Source organism: Urocitellus parryii, chromosome 3 (assembly GCF_045843805.1).
Source record: "Urocitellus parryii isolate mUroPar1 chromosome 3, mUroPar1.hap1, whole genome shotgun sequence".
Taxonomy (NCBI): Eukaryota; Metazoa; Chordata; class Mammalia; order Rodentia; family Sciuridae; genus Urocitellus; species Urocitellus parryii.
Genome location: NC_135533.1, coordinates 219,272,441 through 219,290,480, shown reverse-complemented (window position 1 = coordinate 219,290,480; position 18,040 = coordinate 219,272,441). Strand labels below are relative to the sequence as shown.

Here is an 18,040-nt window from a genome sequence, read left to right as displayed (position 1 = left end):
AACATAGAGGGTGACCCGGGTGCTGCCCTCATGTGCACACGGCCCTGGGTTGACTTTCTCTGCAGCCTTGGTCCAGGGAGCTGTCCTGTCTGTGGTCAGAGCCAGTCTGCTTGCAGCCACCGAGGCCAACAGGGCTTCTGGTCCTCCAAGCCATGCCAGGAGTCAGAAGGCTCTCAGCAAGAAAAATGAGCGCTCTCAGATCAGGTTGATTCTTGATGGCACATGGGTTTAGTGCTCTGGGTTTTTTCAGACAGTTTTACTTTAAAATATTAATGGCTGGGTGTGGTAGCCACGCCATCATCCCAGCAACTGGGGAGCCCAAGACAGGAGGACGGCAAGGAGGTCAGACTGGGTGACTTAGCAAGACTCTGTATCTAAGCAAAATAAAAAGAGCTGGGAGTGCAGCTCAGTGGCAGAGAGCTGGCCCAGCAAGTGTGAGAACATGGGGCCATCTCTAGTGCCCTCCTCCACAAACTATACCTTATGTATTAATAAAATAAATACATAAAATCAGATCATATTCGCCTATAAACGGATGCATCTGTAGAATGTAATCTATGCATATGGAGGTTGGGGTCCCAAAGTGACAGTGCTCAGAGACCTTTTGCTGTGTTGAGGTACTGGGGCTGAAGCCCAGGGCCTGGGCATGTGTTGGGCAAGTCCTCACCACTGACCTACACCCCTTTTTATTTTGAGACAGGACTTTGCTAAATTGTGGAGGCTGGCCTCAAGCTTGCATCCTCCTGCCTTGGCCTCCTGAGCAACTGGGATGACAGGCAGGGCCACTGCACCAGCTGATACACGGCTGTTAAAGCCCAGCCTCACTGGGGTCCTGGGGTTTCCCCAGTGCCCTCTTCCTACCTCTGACCCCATTCAGGACCCTACATGGCTTTAGTTGTCATCTCTCCTTGGGATGCTCTGAGCCATGAGTTTCTCAGCCCTTCCTGTCCCCAGTGATGGGAGGTTCTGAGGGGTCCTGCTCAGGGGTGCTCTGCACTGCCCCCTATTGGGTGCCGATGCCTTTCTCTGGTTGGACTAGGGTGACCGTCGTGGGGACAGAGCCCACAGAGCCGAGGTGCCCTCTCATCACCTCCTATCATGGTACAAGCTGGGAACACGACAAAGCAGGGAGTGTTGACCTTGACCCAGGTTGTCAAAGGGCTCTTGAAGCCCACTGTTCAGCTGGTGTGGGTGACGCCCGCCTGAGGGCCACTGCCCTGGGCTCTCCTTTGTTCCACATAAATCAGGGAAACGTCCTCTCTGTCTGGACAAGTCCCAACTTCTGTTTGCAAACAGGGAAATAAATGCATCTGCCGAGACCCTTGTTGTCTGGCCCTCCCTCAGGTCCCTGGCGAGGGACCTCTTCTGCTCTCCTTATGGTCGGGTGGCCCCAGTGCCCTGGCTGCAGGTAAGAAGGCGGCGGGCGATGGCCAGGGTCCCAGCACGGTGGGGGCCCGGGCCTGCTCGGGGCAAAGGAGACGCTGTGGCTCCTCCAGTCCAGTCTCGGAGCCCTGCCACAGGGGCCCGCCCTGTGCCCACCAAGCTCCAGCTTCCACCTTAACAGACAACCCTCTGCCCAGGGCCACGCAGGACAGGGTGTCATGTGCTGCGCTGGACACGCGGTGGCGGCAGAGGACAGGCCGCTGGCTCTACCGGCGGCTGACACCCTGCTGGGTGCGGGGCAGGTGGGCGAGGACCCTGTGCCAGGGCTGTAGGCCTCCTCCCGGCTCCTGCCCAGAGCCGCCCACTCTGGACCCTGGGGCACGTCGGGCGCTCGGGCAAAACCAGTAGTTGCCTGTGGAATCTGTTGTGGCCTGTGCTCCCCAAGCCCCTCCTCCGTGACTTGTGGCTCAGGATGCGCTGCTGGCTAGAAGGCACCGAGAACCCAGGTTGACTCCCTCTTCCTGCCCATTCCTCGTGCGGTCACTATTTAGCAGATCAAAATACAGGTGGCAGCGGCCACCTCTGTCACCCCAGTGACTCAGGAGGCTGAGGTGGGGGGTCTCAAGTGCAAGGCCCACACACTGTCTCTGAATAGAAAATAAAAGGGCTGGGGGTGGCTCCATCCCCGGGTCCCAAGCCAGAGAAACCAAAGACCCCCAGGCAGGACCCGGGAGGTGGGCTACGAAGCGCGTCCTTGTTTGAGAGTCCGCTGAGCTGGACGTCCTGCACTCTCCAGGAGGGACCGTGCCAGCCTCTGCCCCTTGAGCCCTCGCTCCTGGGGGCTCCTGTGTCCCTCTGGCATGTCCCCGTGGTGGTGGGATGGAGCACTCTGTTGCTTTCTGGCCCTGCTTACCTCGTGTCCAGGCTGTAGAACCCGCTGCCCTCCAGGGCTGGCCGCTTCAGCACAGCGGCACTCTCCCGCAGCGACTGCCCCGGGTTCCCGGTGCACGTCCATCTTCTGTGGCCCTGGAACTGGGAAGTCCTGAATGCAGATGCAGGCAGCTCCTGGGGCTCCGGGGACAATGCAGCCGATGACCCGGGTGACCCCACCTCCACTTCCCCCACGTGGAGTCCCTCTGGCCGTGGGAAATGATGTGTCCTCAGGTCCTGGGGCTGGAAGGGGACGCTGCTGGAGCTGTACTCCGTGGCCCATCATGGCCCAAGGTCTCCCCTCTTCTAGGTGGCCGTGGGGCCCCAGGGCTTTTGGGGCTGCCCTGCTCCGGACCCCGCGCCACTCTGAGTCGCTCAGCTTACCATCGCTATAGCAAGATACCTGAGTTAATTAGCAGATAAGGAGAAAAGGGTCTTTCCGGCCTCAGTGGTCAGCTGTCCCTGTAGCTTTGACCTGTGGCCAGTCAGGGCATCATGGTGGACAGACACCCTTCACCATAGGCCACGGCCACCCCCTGTGAGAGTCATGGGGACCCAGGTGCTCCCAGGCTGTGCCACCTCCAGTAGCCCACCTGGGGACGGGCCTGTGGGGGCCTGGGACGGGGAGCACAGCCCTCTGGCCAGCACCCTGAGCAGCACAGGGCCTTCCTGCTGCCCGGCTCCTGGTCCACCACGCTGACCTACACCTGGAGAAGATGCGTCCATCCAGGGCCATCAGGGACCGCGAGGTCTGTGGGCGGACTCCCTTCCCCCGCTCTCTCCAGGGTGTCTCCTGTTGACATCTCTATGTCAAACCCAGTGGGGGGGTGCCACTGGGCGCGGGGCACACTCCTGTAATTGGGAGGCTGAGGCAGGAGAATGCAGGTTCAAGGCCAGCCTCAGCCACTTAACAAGATCCTGTCCCCAAAAGTAACAGTGATAAAAAGGCTGGGGTGGGGCGCGGCGGTTAAGGGCCCCTGGGCTCAATCCCCAGAATCTGGAATCAGAAAGAATCGGCTTCTCCACTGAGCTGGCCTCCTGTGGCCCCGCGGCCTGTGCTGGGACTTCTGTCCTGCACCGTGTGGACTCGGAGTTCCACCATCATCGCAGTAAGTTCTGTTGGACATGATGGACTGCAGCATTCTAGAAGATTCCAGAAAGATCCAACGTGGAAGTCACCAGACACGTGTGGCTATGGCGTTTCAGCTGACGTGGACGTTCTGCTTGGCGGAGTGCAGTGTGTGCTGATGTGGACTTCCAGGGCAGGTGGACTCTGCAGGATGGGCGAGGACGAATGTGGGTCCCTGTGACCAGATCACCTCACGAGAAGAGAGCCGGGCCGGAGGCTGTGCCCCACCTGCCCACAGGACCACCCGGCACTCCCCACTGCTGAGGTCGCCAAGCCCCTCTGAACCCTTCCACACGGGGGTCACGTCTTCAGCTCTCCAGGGACACCCCTGGATCTGAACCCCGTGTCCCACTGAGGATCTGGATCCGGCGGGTAAGGCTGGAGAGGATGCCCGGGGTGCGACCTTTCTCCTTCCAGCCTCGTCCCCTCGGAAGGAGCCCTGTGGCCCTCTCCGGGTCCCTGCCACCTGGTCTCTGACTCAGCCCCGGGCCACCCCAACCAGCTGCACCTGCGAGCACACCTCCCGTCTGCCTCCTGAGCGCTGACCACCCCCACCGTCACCGCCCCTCCTTCTGCTTCCATCCCTCCCCCTCAGGCCCACCCAGGCGCCCACCCCCTGCCTGTCCACCGCCTGCCTCCCCACCCAGAAGGTAAGCCCGGAGGCCGCTCACCTGCTGGACTGTCCCGGGTGACTAAGGCCAAGCCCCATTTCACACATGTGCAGACTGAGGTAAAGAGTGAAGCCCAAGGTCCAGTGCCAAGAGGGGGCCGTGGTGGGACGCAGGGTGGGACTCCAGAGGCTGGACTGTCCCCCAAGCACAGGCACAGCCGGACTCCGTGCTGGAGCCTGCTGCTCCCAGGTCCAGGCGGGAGAACCCGGCTCTGCCCTCGGCTGGCCCGGGGGCCTGAGGAAGCCCAAAGGGACTTCACCCTGAGCAGCCCAGTCCCCGAGGGTCTGCGCCTGGGACACCGGGAAGAACCTGGGCCTTCAGCTTCCTTGAGCCGAACCTCTGTGTGAAACATCGGAATGGAAAAGAGGAAGAAACGGAGTGAGGAGCTGGTCTCCTCCCGGGACACTTCCCGGCCTGAGCCGCTCCGGCCTGCTCCGGCTCTCAGTGCTGGAGAGCTCACTGGCCGCCAAACTCAAAGGCAGGGATCATTTTCCTCCAGGCCTGGCTGGATCTAGGCCTCGAACCCCGTCTCCGAGAATCCCTCCGGCTCCCCCAGGGCCACGGTGGCCACAGGTGCCCAGCACCAGCCCCGCGGCCCCAGACAGGGGTCCTCAGACCAGCCCCAGGCCATGCCCTGGGCCTGTCTGTTGGCCAGTTGTCCAGCTGCCCCAGCTCTGTCCACACACCCGTCCTCCTGGCAGCCCGAGCCTGGGCCTAGGACCCTGGCCCCGTGTTCCTTCACTCCTTCCTCCCAGCACGTTCTGGGCTTGGTACGAGGATAAACCAGGCGCTTTACCACCGAACGCCGCCCCTGTCCTTTTTTAAGACAGGGTCTCCCTAGTTGCCCAGGCTGGTCTTGAACTTAGGATCCTCCTGCCTCAGCCTCCAGGGTTCCTGGGGATGACAGCAGCGTACCATTAGAATAGGCAAAAATAAATAAATCAAGGGAGAAAGGAGAGTGCTCCCAGTTCTGAGGGCCTCTCCCCCAGCCAGCCGCAGCCAGCAGACAAGTGGGCACAGCAGCTGGAGGCACAGCTGCCCAGCACGCCCGCCTCCTTCCCCTGGGGCTCAGACCTCTGAGTCCTCTCTTCAGGGCCCCTTCCTTCCACAGGACGCCCAGAACCTCCTCCTCTTAGCCTCCTGGGGAGGGACAGTCTCTTCCTGCCCAAGCTGCCCATGGTCAGCAGTACCCTCTCACCTGCTGCCTGCTGGCCACCCTCTGCCATTTGGCCCAGGCCTGACCTCAGCCCAGGCTGCCAGGGCTCCTGTGGCCGTGGCCCATGCTCCTTGCAGACTTGCGGGTCAGCCCTGGCCAGGACAGAGAGCCTCAGCTGGGCTGGTGGGAACTCCATCCTCCACCTGGAAGCTGAGGCCCAGCCCCAGGTGAGTACAGCTGCACTCTGGGGGCGCCAGGAGTCCCCCTGGCCTCTTGGGTGGGTCCTCCCAGGCTCTGCCTCCACACAGCTATCTCCCTCATAGGGGCACACTGGAGGTGAGGCCCCCCGACTCAGGGCGACTCTCTCTAAATCCTTAATCATATTTACACAGACCCTTTTCCCAAATAAGGCCACATTTGGAGCCAGGGGACATCTTTCCTGGGTGGCATTCCTCGCCACACTGCAGTGCCCCCAGCCCCCAGAACTAGGAGGCCGGTCCTAAGGGGTATCTCTGCCTTAGCGGGTGGTGGGGACAGGCCAGGGGTCCAGAGAGTGGGGCTCATCTCCACTGCTGCCACCCACAGCTCGTCGCTCCCGTGTCCCTGAGCCCCTCCCTCCAGGCCCCTTTCACACTCCTCACTGTCCTAGGGGGCTGTCCCCCAGGCCCTCCCCATGATCCACCCACCCTGGCCCTGTGCCTGATCCCTGGGACAGCACATCGTCTAGTTTCATGAGTCACGTGAGTGGTTCCACTGTCCACGGACCATCCACCTGGTGGCCACTCCTTCCTGACCCCCTGGGCTCAACCCACCCCTGAAGATCTGCTTGGTGACCTGTGGGCTGCCCTTCGGGGGAACAGATGAGGAGAACAGGCCGTCACCGCATCCTCTGCAGACCACGAGGTGTTGTAGTCGATTCTCGGCCAGGACCTCCAGCCTGGCTCCCATCTAGACTGGCACGCCCCACTGTGGGGTGGGGCCACACACCTGGCCGCAGGGGAAGGCCTGCCTCTGCTGGTCCCTGGAAGCCAAAGCTGCCCCTCAAACCCCAGGGCCCTCAGCTGGACCCAGGCAGTGCTGGAGAGCCAGAGCCTGGGACCCAGAGCTGGGAGGAGCCAGGGCCAAGGCCACCCGCCCACACTCCACACACCGGACAGCAGGGCTCAGTGTAGTAAAAAGACTTTATTAAGAAGGCTTTGAAGTCAAAAAATAAAACTCTTGATACAATGTTTTTAACCTTTAAATCAGCTCAGCAAATATATAATCAGTAATTTAGCTGTGTAAGATTAAAGGTCCATTACTTCATTTAAAATAAAATATATTTTTTAGTTCTTAAAATTTATTCCATAAAGTACATATTTCCCTATAAATTCCCTACATATACACAAGAGGTAAAAAGTAAAAGTTAAAAAAAAAAACTTTTAAAAATTTAAAAAATGACAAGAATCACAGCAGGAATGGGATTCATAATTTTAAAAAAAAGAAACCTCTGGGTGAGACACCCCGGAACCCCACCCCCGCCCGGCCCCACTGAGTACAAAACAGCAAATGTTTGCCCCAAAACGGGAGTAGAAATGTCACCCACCCCTTCCTGGGAGTGCCTGTGTGTGTAGTCGCTGTCAACCCCGGACAGCTACTGACAAAGGACCAGGGCGGTTGTAAAAATCCTTGTTTTGTTTGCTGGGACCCCCTGGGAGGGGTGTCTTAAATAAAAAGTGCAAGCAGACCTTTTCTCTCCGTTTTATTTTAACCTGTCCACTCAATACTGTCATTTGTCAAGAACTGAGGTGCTGCAGCTGGGCCGCCGGCTGGCCGTCTCCACACCTGGCCGAGGAGTTAAAGCTGTCTCTGGACTCTGGCTGGCCCCTCGCGGCCCCTCCTTCGCCCCTGCCCCACGCCCATCACGCCCCCCCCCCTCCGCTCATGTCCACCCCAGCACCGCCAGGCGGCAGCTGTGGGCCTGGTGGGGAGGCCCCGGCCCCGGCCGAGTGCGCACTAAGAAAAGATATGAATGGCCTGGGTGGCCGGCGTGCGGCACGCCGGGCACTCCGGCTCGCTCTTGCCGCAGATGCGAACCGCGCAGTCCATGCAGAAGAGGTTGTGGCCGCAGGGCACCAGGGCGGCCATGGCCTCGCCCTCGGCGCACACCACGCACTCCCGCGCGGGGGCGGTGGTGGGTGGACCAGGGGCCCCAGCGGCAGCGGAGGGGGCCACTGCTGCGGCCCCGGAGGAGGTGGAGGGCTTGCGGTTGCTGTCGGTGGCGCTGGAGTCCAGGACCGAGGAGGCCGAGGCACTGCTGGGCAGTGAGGTGGCTGCGGAGAAGCTGGCGCTGCTGGAGAAGGGTGGCAGGGAGGTCTGGGAGGGCCGCCAGGGCAGGGCACCCACCGGGTCCGGGGCGCCGCGGCGGGTCAGCGGGAGCTCCAGGCCCAGGCCTCCAGGCTCAGGCAGCGTGGGCGAATGGCGCGGGGTGCCCGCAGCACTACTGCGCCGCGCCCCCGTGGAGGCGGGCGCTGGGGCCCCGTTGACGGCCGCGCAGCCACTGAAGGCTGGCAGGGGCGCGGCCCGCTCGAAGGGGGCCCAGATGGTGGCTGCCGCCGGCACGGTCAGGTCCAGTGCCAGGAAGTCAAAACCAAAGTCACAGTCCTCGGGGGTGGCCGTCCCTGTGGGGGCTCCAGCGCCATCCGCACCGAAAGTGAAGCCCCCATTTCCAGAGCCGCCATAGGGGCTGGCGGGGCCCGTGTCTGGCACTGGCGGCCCTCCACGGTTGCCCGCGTAGAAGGCCTCGGGGGTGCTGGGGGCGCCCAGGGCACTGTCCCCGCGGAGGCCGCTGGTAGCCGTGGGGGGCCTCCGTCCCGGGTGGGGGGCCTTGGCCCAGAGGCTGGCAGCGGCCCCCAGCAGGTCCAGGCAGACGTCGGTGCCGTTGGCGTGGAAGTCGCTGTCGGGGCCGGCTTCCGTGAAGGCGCCGGTGCGCAGCGTGATGTGCGCCTCGATCTCCTCGCGGGCGCGGTCCACGTTCTCGGGCATGCCCGTCACCGCGAACACTGGCTCCTTGTCGCGACCAGGCGTCACGATGTACGTGTGCGTTCGCTGCTGGATGCGCTTGATCGTGGCGCCCTTGGGCCCCACTACCAGCCCTACCACACGGTAGGGCACGCGCACCTGGATGGTGGTCTGTCCTGGCAGGTTGGGTGGGCCGGGGGCAGTGCCGGGCAGCCCACCCGCCTTGCTGCGTGTGGCGCGGATCATGGAGAAGTGCTCAGCCGCTGACAGGATCTCCCGCTTGGCCATCTCCACGTCCTCCTTGCGGCCCGTCACAATGAACACCGGCTCCTCCCCACGCACTGGCGTTTTGATGTACGTGTTGGTCTTGGCGCGCAGAGCCTTGATCTTGCACCCTGCAGGGGGACGGAGACCCAGTGACCCAGGGCCATCTGCCCAGGACAGCCTGGTGGGAAACTGGATGCAGGGCCAGTGAGCATGCCAACCCGGAGCCCCTCCCTGACTCTCCTGATGCCCCATGTCCCTCCCACCCTGAGCCTCAGTTTCCCCTGGACTGGAAGGGTCGGCAAGACTGCAAAGAGGACCCTGCTGTAGGGGTCTCATAATCCACTGACCCTCTGTGGACTGTTGTGGTCTGAATGGACGCCTCCTGAGAGACAGTGCTAAAGTGGGACCTTCATTGGGAATGGAGGCACCCTCCTGAATAGGACTGGTGCTCCCCTGGACCTTCAGCTCTGTGAGGACACTCAGAGGGCATGACCTGTGAGGTGCCAGCCCTTGGGAGCCACCAAGTCTAAGGGTGCCTTGCTCCTGGACTTCTCAGCTCCCAGGGCCTAAGCAGTAATTTCTGTCCTTCAGAGCTGCCCACCTGAGGGTCTGCCACAGCAGCAGGCACATTCATACTATTGCAGTGACCTCACTGTGCCAGCAGGGTCTCTGCAGATGTGGTTGGTTAAACTGAGGTCATCCTGGATAGAGCAGGGTGGGCCCTAATCCAACATGACCCGTGTCCTTAGAAGACACAGCCAGCCAGTGAAGACAGAGATGGGGCGAGCGTTCTGCAAGGCAGCAACTCCAGCAGGAACACACTGGGCACCGGAGAGGCAGGAAGACCCCCAGAGCTCAGGGGGCGGCGCAGCCTGCCCACCTTGACCTCAGACTTCTGGCCCAGTTCATTTCAGTCACTGAGTTACGTCAGCATCAGGAAATGAACACAGAACCTTGACACCAACTCCCTGTTCAAAGTGTGGTGAGAGTCTCAAAATGTGGAGACCACTTAGGATTGTCCTCCAAGGGCCCTCCCTAGGCTTCCAGTCCCCAGCCAAGGGGAGTGGCTCCTGGGCCATGATTCAGGACCCCTTGAGAGGCCCATGTGCCTTTGTCACTGCTGGGGGAACTAGGGGCCCAACCCCACAGGAGACAAGACAAGAGACTTTGATCATGGCATGCCACCCCATTGTCTGGGCAGCCCTGGGCATGTGGCCTGCCTAGGCCTGGACATCCCTCCCCACCAGGACCACGAGGCTCTGTCAGGCATCTCCTGCCTCAGCCCAGGACTGGGGCCAGGCCCTCTGTCCTGGGAGGCAGAGTCCACAGGGCATGCTGCTCTTGTATCAGCAGGGGCCGCAGAGGGCAACAGTGTTGCTTGCGTCTCCAGGAGCGAGATACAAAATTAGCAGGACCACAGGGTTTGACAGGGAAGAAGCCACCCAGATGGCATCTGGGTCAGAAGATGGGACAGCAGGGCCTAGGGCCAGTGGTCACAAGTGTTCAGTGGGGGCCACTAGAAGGTGGCAGAGGCAGACCAATCTGAGGAGGACAACAGGCCCTCAACCCAGGGCTTTGAGCAAAGGCTGGACTGGGAAGGGGAAGTCCCACACCTCCCAGAAAGGGTGGCCAGCTCCTGCTACCTCCTGAGTACAGGCCGCTCCCTCTGCACCCAAGTCCTTCCTGGCAATCTGCCCCTCCCCCAGGACCACCAACCTGGCTCGTCCCATACCTCAATAGCCCTGCTCCTCATGCCCTACTCCTCTGTCCCCCCTTCCCCTGCTCAGATCACAGCCCAGCACCCCCTCCTCCAGGAAGCCAGTCCTGTCTGGTGGGCGCCCCCTCCCCATACCCGGCTTCCTGCGCTCCCCCGCGCTCCCGGCTGGGCACTGCGCAGCGAGGGCGCATTCTAGGAACCCTTTCCAGGCAGCAGGAGCACGCCTGGCCTCATGGGCTCAGGGCAGGCTCGGAGGGCAGCAGTGGTTTGTGGCCCAGGTGTGCACTTTGAGAGGGGAGGAGTAAAGGTGCAGAGAAAGGGTGCAGAATTCACCAGGGTGGGGCTTTGTGGCTCTGCAGGGACTTGGACCGAGCCTCCTGGGTCTCACTGGGATGGATTCTGGTTCGGGGGTCCTTCCATCCTGACCTCCCTCCCACCCGCCCAGCTGGAGGGCACCTCACATGACCTCAGCCTGGCTTGGGCTGAATGAGATGGCAAGGTGCAGGGTGGGAGCAGCTGTGGACGGATGGCAGAGAGGCCAGGTGAAGGGGGTGTGGCCAGGCTGGGAGCCAGCAGCTTCCCGGGCCTGCCCCACCTTGCCCTGTCCCAGATGGCAGGCTTGGGTGGAACCCGTACGGCCACAGGGTCTCAAGGAGAGAACCCAAGCCCAGTTTGCCAACTGAGTGCCATCTGCTTCAAATCTCACCCTCTAAGACGCTGTGCATGGCAGGGTTGGACCAGGAGGCTCACCAGTGCCATGACATTGGGGCTACAGGGTGGGCAGCAGCACCTCTGCCCTCTGGCGCAGTGAGGCAAAAGTGGGTGGTGGCAGGGGGTGAGCCTCAGGCCTGGGCGTCCTGGGAGCTACCAGGAGTCAGTGGGGGCAAGGCTGATGTGCAGATTCCTGGCCCTGCCCCAGATTCCAACTCTGGTGATCATGCCAGAGGCTAACCCATGTCCTGACCTGTCCCCGTAGCCCCCACCATCCTCTCTTTGCTGTGGCCAGTCCTATTCCCACAAAGGCAGGGCCAAGGTCCCACACAGGGCCTAGACCAGGGGCATGGCTCAACTGGCCCAGCTCTGGGCATGCTTGGCACAGCAGGCCTGACACAGGGGTCTGCAGGGTACAACAGGCACAAGGCAGCGTGCCCCCAACACCACAGCACCATCGCCAGCCCCCAGAGAAGCACACAGGTATGGGGTGGGGGCCGGCCACGAGCCCTGGGGTGGGACGGGCACAGGCATGGGGAGAAGAGTGGGCATCTGGACCTCCCCTTAGCTGAGGAGGCAGTCTGAGGCCACTGTCCTCTGCTTGGGACAATGGCAGAGAGGGAGGAATCTGGTGGCTTCTGTTCCAGCCCGGCAGACCCTGGTGGTCTGAGCACCCACCCACAGCCAGGAGGGGTCTTGTCTGGGAACTGGCAGAGGGAGGCAGCCACAGGGCACAGACATGCAGAGGGCGGTCAGCAGGCAGCTGGGAGGGTCTCAGATGGAACCCGCAGGGAATGTGCAGTGGTCCCTGGGTGGCCTTCGCTGACCCACTGGGCGTCTCCACTCTCTCTGCAGGAAGGCTCCAGTTCCTCCCTGACCCAGCCCTGCTCACAGGGTTGGAATCCACCCCTGTGGACCCTCACTCTGGCCTGCCCCTCTCCACGTGTGACCAGCGACTCCCTCCCCTCTAGACCTGGGAAGCAGCAAGGACCTTCTGTGGGACACATTGACAAGGCAGGACAAGTGCGGCCAGCAGAGGCGAGACTCATGTTAACCGTCTAGGCATGCCAGGTGTGATGGCCATGCCTGTGATCCCACCTCTCTAGAGCCTGAGGCAGGAGGGGCACAAGTTTGAGGCCAGCCTCAGCAACTTAGTGAGGCCCTGTCTCAAATAAAAAATAATAAGGGCTGGGGCGTGGCTCAGTAGTGGGGGGCCTGGGTTCAGTCTGCAGCATGTCCTGCCCCCATGGTACAGATCTGGCAGAGGAAGAAGAGGAAAGTACCCTCTGCCCAGGACCTCAGCTCAGCAAACAGAGAACTGGGGGAAGGGGTGATGATTGTGCTGTGTCCAGAAAGCCCTGAAACCCATTCAAGGACTCAGACCACAGGCTCAGGGAGAGCACCTGACAGGTGTTCCTCTCCTGCCCCCCACAGGAGGGTGGCATGAACTTGGGGTTTGACAGGAGCCCCAGGATGAAGAATGGGGTACAGAGCAGAGAGACAGAGTGGGCAGAACTGAGGCACAAAGGACTATTGGACACCCTGGAGAACGAATATGGGGGGAGTTGGGAGCCACAGATGGTTCTGAAGCTTGGGAGGGGCGGACTGCTGAAGCTGACATCCTGTCCTGGCACTAAGGGTTCCCTCCCTAGGGCCCTGTTCCCACTTATGGGGCAGCTAGTGTGTGCACCCTGAGCTGGGATCAGAAGCAGCATCTTGTTGAGCACCTCAAGACAACCCCATGGGCAGTGCTATCTCTAGCTCAGAGAAGGCCTCTCTGCTCGGGATCAGGGGACCACTGCAGCATGCAGGGTGACTGCTCAGGGCCCACTGTACCCCAGGGCCACCTTGCTCTCTGCTGCCTGCAAGATCCCAGCCTGGCACCAGACAGAGGGGTGCCAAGTGTACATCCAGGAGATCAGGCCAAACCTGGTGCTCCAGGTGGGCTCCCCATGACCCTGCCTCTAAAGAATGTTCAGCCTGAGATCCTGGGCCAGATGCCCTCTGCCTGACTCCAACTGGAGTGGACATTTAGGCAGCAGAACCCATGCTTTCACAGAGAACATTCCTCCCCTGTCCCCCAGGGCTTGCCTGGTGGGCTGGGCAGAAGACCCCAGACCTGGGCTGCATGTCTGTTCCCACAAGCTTTTAGACACCGGGCACAAAGGAGCTGGCCGTGGGCCTTAGGGGAAAGGCAGCAGGGACATGAAGACAGCAGTCCTGCCCAGGGTCTCGCCGTCTGGGACAGCAGGGCTCAGAGAACTACCTGACCCACTCCCTCATGATGGCCCCTAGGCCCAGCACAATGCCTGACCCTCAGTGTGTCCCCACACAGGGTGGACAAATGAATGAGAGAAAGACAAAAGGGCTTGCTGGCCAACTGGTCTACCCACCTGGAACTAGGGAAGGGCAGTGCAAAGGTAGGGCATCCTGTGGTCCCCTGCCTGCATCTAGGGTGCAGGTGACCTTGCAATTCAAATCCCCCACACCCTTCTCTGGCTCTGTTACTGAGAGTCCAGAGGCTGCCCCCCTCCAGCCTGATGTCTGGCAGCCCCACCTCCAGCCCTACCTGGCCCCACCCTGAGTTCTAGAACCTGGCTGATCATAGGCGGGCAGCAGGGAGCTGAGGGCAGGGAGGGGCAGGTGGAAAGGAGAAGAAAGTTGGGGCCAGTGGGGTGGTGGGGGTGGTGGGGCAGGAGGACAAGGCCGGAACAGGGGCAGTGGGTGTGTGCTGGGGCTGGGCACTGCCCACCACCCGCCTGCCCGCCCCACAGCTAGAGGGCCAATGAGCATCGGCCAGCCTGATGTCACCCTGCAAATCTAGCCTGGCTCTCTAACAAAGAGAACAATGGGGCGGGCAACAGGGACGCTCTGACAATGCCGCTGCCCGGACCCCCACACCCTGGGCCTGCCCAGTGCCAGCCTGCCAAGGAGGGTTGTGGAGGTGCCCCCAAAGCAGCTTCTGCAGCTGTCCCGTCCATGAGCCAGGTTGCCTGACTCAGGGTAGAGAGCGGGTCAAAGCATCCTCTCACATCCACAGGAAGTGAGAGCAGCCCACCAGGAAGGGGTCCCCAGACTGGGGGTGTTGGGATGCTCCCTCTCTGCTTTACCAGATTTCCCTCCTTGACCCTGCAGGCCCTCCCTAAGCCACCGCCAAATCTGAGCCTGCCGCGCCCCACGGCTCTGGCTGGGATAAAGCGCCCACCGCCCAGCCCGGGCCAGGTTCCCAGACCTGTCTTGGGGTGTCCCTGCGGGCTGCGGGGGCCCTGGACAGCCGCTGCAGGCATAACCCTGTACTGGCTGCAGTCGCCCAGACAAAGGCGGCGGCGGGCCTGAGAGCGATGGGAGGAGCGCAGGCTGCGCCCAACTTTCTCCCAGGGCCGGCGGCTGGACAAAAGCAAAGGCGGCCACTCAGGCCGGAGCCCACGCGGGGCGTGTCCAGTGTTCAGCCGGGAACTGGGCTGTGGAGACCCCCTCCCTGGGACAGGCGGTGCCCCTGACGGCGGCCACTCACCCTGGCGACCTACGATCTCGGCGACATGCTCCGAACTGGGCACCGGCACGCACTCGGTCATGTTCACGCTCTTCTTGCGGCTGCCAATCACGCTCATCTGCTCCGCCAGCAGCGTCGGGGGGCCCAGAGCCGCGGGATGGGGCGCGAAGCCGGCGAACACGTCCGGCGGCGACGGCCGGGGTGGCGGCGGAGGGGGGCTCACGTCGGGCTCCAGCAGCGGCAGCGCGCCGGGGACCACGACGGGCGCCACGGCCAGGGACGCGCCGGCCTCGGGCCCGTCGGGGGTCGCAGGCTCGGCCTCCCCGCCGTCCGCGCCGCCCGCCACGCCGTCTCCCCCGCCCGCCGCCGGCCCCTCTTCCTCCGGGCGGCCGGCGGACCCCAGCCCCAGCGCGGACAGCTGGTCCAGCGCCAGGCGCAGCGCCGCGGCCGCGTCGTCGGGCTCGGGCGGCGGCCGGGGCGCGGCCTCTTCGGCGCCCGGGGGCGGGGGGCGCGGGCTGGGGTCCCCGCCGGTCGCCGCCCCCGGCCCGCCGCCCCCGCCGCCGTCCGGCTGGCCGGTGGAGCCGGGCATGGCGGGCGCTAGCGCTCGGGCCCGCGCTCCTGCCGCTCGGCCGCCGGCCGCCCGCGCCGCCGCCCGCGCCGCCCTCCGCCTCTGCGAGCTCGGCCGCCGGCCGCCGGCATCCAGCGGCGGGGCGGGGGCGGCCGGGCGGGGGCGGCGGCGCGGGGCTGCTCGGGCCGGGCCGGGGGCGGCCGCGACTCTCTGCTGCTCGGCGGGCTGCGGCGGCTCCTGGCGGCCGAGGCGGCGGCGGCGGCGCGGGACGCTCCTGCCCTCCCGCCGCCCGCCGCCCGCCTCCCGGCCGCGTGCCCCGCCCCACCCCGCCCCGCCCTTCGACGTCACCGCGGCCAACAATGGGCGGCTGCAGCGCGCACGCGCGGGCCGGGCCGGCGGTCACGTGGCAGCCCCGCCCCCGCCGTGGGCGCGGACCCGGGCGCTCGCACGTGCGGGCGCGCCCGCGGGTGGCGGTGCGTGGGGCTCCGGCCCGAGTCTCCCCCGCTGCCGTCGCTCGGGCTTCCCGCTACCCCGCGCCTGCCAGCTCTCCTGGTGCCAAGGACCCCTGTCCGCGCGCGCCCCGGGTCTCGGGCTCCTCTTTCCGAGTTCCTCTCGAGTCCGTGCCCGGCTTCCGAGGCAGGCGCGCTCCTACTCGCCACCACTGGGAAGGTCAGCGCCGGATGGGGGCGGCTGTGTACCCAAGCCCCAAACCTCCGCCTGGGTGATGCTCCGTGGGTGGAGGGCCTCCCACCAACCCTAACCCCAGGCCCACCCTTTCTGAGGTGCCCTGTGCAGGGGAGGTGGCCCTGCCTGTGGGTTCTGAGAGCAGCCTGGCGTGTCCACCTGCAGAGCCACCCAGTGCCAGGTGCCCTACCTTCAGCAGCCTCGTGGGCCTGCTGGGCTTCCGTGAGATTTCTCCTGGTGGATGGAATAGAATAAACCCCACCCCCACCGTGGCTGAGGGTGCACCCTCGGGCCAATTGCCTGGCAAGTCTGGGTTCGTGGGGGCAGCCTTGCCTGTCCTGGTCCTCCATCTTTCCATCTCCTCTCCCAGCTGCGAACATCCACAAAAGATTGTCCACCACTTTTGGTCACTTCTCTCTACACAGTCATCAACACAGGTGCCCGTCAGAATATCGATGAAAGTCCTGGCACTAACCTCGGTAGGTTCCTCTGCCCAGAGCCCTCCTCCCTGCCATGAAATGTCATTCCTGACCCCTGTCCAGATACAGCCCAGTTCCTCTACTGGGGTCCCACACTTGTGTTTCCTGCACTCCAGCATTTGGGATTGATAAGTACTTTCAGATACTTCATGTCTAGCCCCTTCCCCATGGGACAGACCCAGTCCCCGGGCTTCCGGAGACAGACTGACATCCTCACTCCCACTCTCCTCTGTGGCCCAGTCTCCACACAGAAGCTTCCACCTGCAGCGGCTGGTATTCAAAGCCAGAGGCCCAGCTGCCCAGCTGGGCACCAGGAGCTACACCACAGCCTGCACTGGACTGATCCTGTGGGGTGCTGAAGTGAGGGAGCAGGAGGGCTAGGTGGAACAGGACAGAGTGCCAGGCTGCTGGCCGCAGGCGGGAAAGCTGAGACCAGGGTGGTTAGAGTGCACAGGCATTCCTCAGAGAGCCGGACCCTGCCAGCCCCTAGCATGAGTTCCAGTCTGTCCAGGACTCAGGCTCTTGACCTCCTGGGAGGGCCTTCCCTTCCTGCCTCCTTTTCTGCCTGCCGGTTGCCCCACCCAGGTTCCATGCACACCTCCTGCCTCTGAGGGATTGGGGGTGGCTTCCAAAGAGGGGGCATGGGAGTTCTTATGGAGGAGGAAGTTGGGTCTTGGGGACAGAGTGCCTGACCAGATCCATCGCTGCACTTCCCACCACGGCCTGGGAGTGAAGAACAGGAGCAGAGGGCCACACCTGCAGTCCCAGTGCTGCAGGCTGAGGCAGGAGGGTGGCGACTGAGTGAAAGAACAAGGGCTGGAGGTGTGGCTCAGCGGCGGAGCCCTCTAGACTAACCTCCAGCCGCGGTAAGGAAAAAAGTTCAAGGTTCAAGATGGGCCCTCATGTTCTTTTCTTTCCTCCTTTTATTTTCTTCTGGTGTGGAGACGGAACCCAGGGCCTCACCATGCTAGTCAAGTGCTCCACTGCTGAGACAGGGTCTTGGCTAAGTTGCCAGTCTGCCCTTGAACTTGCCATCCTCCTGCCTTTGCCTTCCCAGCAGCTGTGATGACAGCTGTGGCCACTGCACCCGGCTCCTGGTCATCTCGATGAAGCTGGGTGTTGGCATATGAACTTCACTGGGTCTGATGTGTGTTTGAAACCTTCCATATTAAAAAAAATCATTTTTAAAAAGTTTTAGGAAAAATCCTTTGAGAGATTGGTTTGGAAATGTTTGTGGATGAAATAGCATCAATACCCCTGCCCATTGGGCACGGGTGGACATAGGGTGGAGTCCAGGTGGAGATAGTGAGGAGGCTGCTGCAGGTCCATGGGGGTGGCCAAACCCTCACAGTATGTGTGGTACTAGGGACTGAACCCCAGGGGCTCTACCACTAAACTACAGCCCAGGTTTTCTTGTTGGAGCCAGGGTCTCCCTGAGTTGCTGTGGCTTTGGCCCCTCCTGCCTCAATCTCCCCAATGGCTGGAGTGACAGTCTTGTGCCACTAGCTTGGCTGGCCTCTTTTCTGTATATGTAAAATCTAACTGGGGAGGGGCTGGGTTGCAGCTCAGTGGTAGAGTGCTAGCCTGGTCTGTCCAAGGATCTGGGTTTAGTCCTTAGCACTGCAAAAGTTAAAAATACGGAAAAAAGTAGACAAGGAAGAAAAGCATATTGGGGGCAGTGGTGCATGCCTGCAATCCCAAGGGACTGAGGCAGAAGGGTGGCAAGTTCCAGGCCAACCTTGGCAACTTAGCAAGATCCTGTCTCAAAATAAAAAGAGCTGCCAGACAATGCTGTTCTCCTATGATCCTGGTGATCCGGGGGCTGAGGCAGGGGAGTCACAAGTTTGAGGAC

The 18,040-nt window shown here is 62.5% G+C and overlaps 1 protein-coding gene and 1 long non-coding RNA gene across 2 annotated transcripts; one reads left to right on the top strand and one right to left on the bottom strand.

The window, feature by feature from the left end:
- Positions 1-6,570: 6,570 nt before the first annotated feature.
- On the bottom strand, positions 6,571-15,046 carry Mex3d (mex-3 RNA binding family member D). The gene is made up of 2 exons (XM_026413956.2): positions 14,479-15,046; positions 6,571-8,664 (listed from the first exon to the last, which is right to left on the bottom strand). The coding sequence occupies exons 1-2, from the start codon at positions 15,044-15,046 to the stop codon at positions 7,265-7,267; spliced, it is 1,968 nt and encodes a 655-aa protein (XP_026269741.2). The 3' UTR covers positions 6,571-7,264.
- Positions 15,047-15,443: 397 nt separating this feature from the next.
- LOC113200513 (uncharacterized) lies at positions 15,444-17,354 on the top strand. The gene is made up of 3 exons (XR_013343377.1): positions 15,444-15,694; positions 16,080-16,188; positions 17,133-17,354. It is a non-coding gene; the product is annotated as an uncharacterized LOC113200513 (long non-coding RNA).
- Positions 17,355-18,040: the final 686 nt, after the last annotated feature.

Coding starts and splice junctions, on each gene's coding strand:
- Mex3d (XM_026413956.2), bottom strand. CDS start 15,046: ATGCCCGGCTCCACCGGCCAGCCGGACGGCGGCGGGGGCGGCGGGCCG. Junction 8,665..14,478: donor CGAGATCGTAGGTCGCCAGG/GTGAGTGGCCGC, acceptor GTCCCCCTGCAG/GGTGCAAGATCAAGGCTCTG.